The 3,690-nt window shown below is 41.6% G+C and overlaps 1 protein-coding gene across 1 annotated transcript; it reads right to left on the reverse strand.

Moving 5' to 3' along the window:
- Positions 1-1,754: 1,754 nt before the first annotated feature.
- LOC135699265 (uncharacterized) lies at positions 1,755-3,464 on the reverse strand. Its single transcript, XM_065219466.1, has 3 exons — positions 3,334-3,464; positions 2,398-3,272; positions 1,755-2,340 (listed from the first exon to the last, which is right to left on the reverse strand). Exons 2-3 carry the CDS (start codon positions 3,268-3,270, stop codon positions 1,819-1,821), a joined length of 1,395 nt encoding a protein of 464 aa, XP_065075538.1. The 5' UTR covers positions 3,271-3,272; positions 3,334-3,464; the 3' UTR covers positions 1,755-1,818.
- Positions 3,465-3,690: the final 226 nt, after the last annotated feature.

Here is a 3,690-nt window from a genome sequence, read left to right on the forward strand (position 1 = left end):
TTTCACTATTATTGCTGTTACTCTGACTATCCCCTATGTTCAACAGCTTTCCTTACTATCCGGTATCGTAAACAGGATTCATTTGACCCCTGTGGTTATTATTCTGTGATGCCAAATCTATACCTCTACCCTGGTGCAGTATGGACAGCGATTTTTCGCTGGTGACTTGGCCCTATGACCCCCTTCTGTGCTTGAAAATGAAAATGAAATGAAAATGATTATATGTCGATATAATATAGATTCTCGACATTGTTTCTCCCAGAGTCGATGTTATAATAAGACATGTCACCATCACTATATAAATCCCACAGTTTCTGCACACTTTGCTCCACGTAGCCCCTCCGAATTACCCAGTAGCATGCCGGCCCTGTGACACAGTTCAGGGGTCTGATGCAGGCCAGTGAGAAGGCCTATACCAACAGCAGCCTTTGACAGTAGGCAGCATGTCCTGGAGTCAAATCGTTTATTTTGCTGAGCTGGGACCGCTGTCACGGTATAACATGTTGCCTACGTACCTGCCACTGGGCTGGTCTGATGCTCCTGAGTTAGTTACCCGGGAGTCTTGGTTGAGCCACTAGGGTGAGTCTCATCTAGTCTCAAATTTGTCAGACTGAAGGAGTTGTAAACCACACTTCTGTAATGTCCGCGAGCAACATTCTTTCGCCGCGCATTTCTTCGACAATTTTTAAATTAAAATTCGGAAATTTTAAAATATTTGCTAAATGCTTGTTAACAGTACCACTGAACTGTCAAAAAGTTCATCCGATAAACACTGAGAAGTTCAAATTAAAAATGAACGCCGTTAATATGGACGAAGCGTCGTTCATATTAACGGGGGTTCACGGCATACTACAGGAATCATCCATCCTCCAGTTTAAAGTCTCTCAGATAAAGATAAAAAAAAATCTACAATACATCTCTGAAGGATCGCAACACAGACTTTCGCACCTCAAAACACATATCACACATTGGATGTTCTGCAACAACATAACCATATCTAATCCTGATGGCACAAAAGGCTCCTACAGAGCAATCCTCGTTCATGTGCCTTGTTGCTACTGCAGCAATACTACAGATGTGATTATACACTTCAACCGCATCAGTCACGGACATTGGTTATGACCAAGGTGAGCTGGTATTTCGTTCAATGTACCCCTAAAGTTACCTTTTTGCCAACGCCAAGCTTTCCATCACCCTCGAATGCAGAGGCTCAATTTTATTTGATTTTATAGTGTGACAAGTTAAATGTCACTTCCGCAAACACGTGCTATACGGTCACCACCCCACTTCCTTTTAGTCTACAAAATCAGGGAAAACAATGCAATAGAGCTGTTGGAGCGCACTATTCTGACTGCGTCCCGTAATTAACGGAGCAGCTGCATTTACATATTGATTTTTCTTTAAACGGGCAAAGGGAAAAGGTACTCCATTTTTCCCACATTAGCCATGCAGCCTGGAAAAAGTGGGGAGCGATGGACGACATGCGCAGGACGTTTGAACTGTTGACTGTTTCCGGTTACCTGTTACCAAGTTCAGCAAAATTAATTACCGGCTTCAATCAAGAACGTTCTATATGATTTTCCCTTCGCACGTGTCTGTGATGGTCTGAAGTGGAAACGGGGAAGGGTGCCGAAAAAAAAAAGATCGTTAACGCCAAACCGACAGATGTGTGTAGAAGTTAACTGAAGCGATTTTTGGTTGCGTGATTGGGATTTTTTCTTTTTTCGAAAAAAAAATGTACCCTCAAATTGTGCAGAAAATAATCGCATTTTTTATGAGTGCAAGGATAATGGTTTCCTATGCCGTGTAATGAGGTTTTTATTCGATTTTAACGATAGAAAATGCATTATAACTATTTTCGGACGTTGATGGTATATCGCCAGAGTACACTGCGCTGTGCTGTTGAACATCCACGTCGGATGAACCACTATCATCGATGTATCCTGTAAAAGACTCGGGCTCAGCTTCGCTGTGAGAGCTACTGTCGTCGGTATTGTCGCAAAGATCAGCCTGTTGTTGTTTTTTGGTTTTTCTACGTCTAATATGCCTTGTGGCACGACGTAAGCCAGAAAGATTCAACCGTTTTAGGGAATTTTTGAGCTTTTTCATAAAAAAGTTGGCCAGTTCCCGTTGGTTGACCACATCTGACTCGCCACTACCTATTATTTGAAAGATTTCAAGGATGTTACGGTTTGGCATGACAGCCGTTTTTGGACCTTTCCGACTTATTCCAGTCCATGTGCACATTGTTTGAAATTTCTTGGTGAACAGCGCATCCAGTACTCCCAGCATCCGGTCCTCTGTACAGTCACCGCTGACGTTCAAGCGCAGCCATTTAATCTGAAATTAATGAATAACGATTTAATGATGCACAAACTGCTAATGAATGATACATACCAGTTTTGTTTTATACTCGTCATCTTCCAACTTTTTTTCGAGCTCCGCTAGTTGCTGTTCACTTTCCATGGGTTCAAAAACAAACGACAATGTTTCTTCGATATTTGACGAACGCTTGCAGCAATTTTTCGCCGCATTTAAAATTAATTTATTTTGGTCGGAAATATTTGTAACTTTTTGGTCCAGTTGGTCTAATCGTGCGTTGATCAGATGTTGTAGTCCAAGTATTTCATTCATTTTATCCAAACATTTCTGAAGCGAATTATCTGCTCTCAATCGATGGGTTGGTTCGTGAACCACTTTGTTCGCATCGTTTGCTACATATGCAATGTTTTCTGAATTCACTTCTGAATATGCCGAAATGATGACAGGGAATGAATCGCTATCAACTTTGGTAGATGCCAACGGAACCTCATTAGACATTAATACTATATTCTTATTGGTAGGTGGGCTTACGTCAGTTTTCTCTTTAAACGATGCTCCATTTTGATTATCATTTGGCAAGCGAGAAGAATAATTCTCCCCAGCAAGCTTTTTCTGTGAACCATTTGTTTCCTGATCACATCGTTGTCGTTTTCGTAAGTGGTTTGCATCGGGAGAGGTCTCAGTCTTACCTGACATGGCCTCCAGTGCGGTCACTGCACGTTCGTAAGAAGCGATAGGATAGCACTTCACCGTGCATTTGTACTTCAGCCATGATTTTAGCGGACACATGTTTTCATCACGGAAATATTTTGCCTGCTCCGAGGTGCTCGTTGTGTTTGGCCACAGAACTATGCTACCGCTTTTCGAGCTGCGAAGCCACTTATCGGGCACAACCGATAGCTCGTTTCTAGCATCATCGTTGATCGTTTCGATAACTGCAAACGGCATTTCTTTAAACAAACAAGACACTGGTGAAGCTGTAAGGTTAATTAATGTATTTATATTACTTACCTTGATGTTTGTTCTTGATTTTCAATCAAATATTTACCAATTTGATCTTTTTTAGCAAGGTAAACAAAAACAACTGTGGTAGTCAAACGTCAAATATGAACTGTTAATCAGCTTGCAAGTTCAGAAAGGGTTCAAAACGGGCTGCGTAATGAATTTGTTTGCTGTTCAGACGGTTCTCACCGTTCTCACCGAGTCTCACACGCACACAAGCATATTCCTCTTTCGGCTGACGGCTTGACACGGCCGTTGAATCTAACTCATATTTTGGTTTCGTTTACACAAATTCGCAAAAGTGTACACGCTATTTTAAAACTACCCAAATTTGGGTAGAATCCACTCAGATCGGCCAAAACTGAA

This window comes from Ochlerotatus camptorhynchus, unplaced genomic scaffold (genome assembly GCF_037179485.1).
Source record: "Ochlerotatus camptorhynchus isolate MF236.1 unplaced genomic scaffold, CSIRO-AGI_Acam_v1.1 ptg000105l, whole genome shotgun sequence".
NCBI lineage: Eukaryota > Metazoa > Arthropoda > Insecta > Diptera > Culicidae > Ochlerotatus > Ochlerotatus camptorhynchus.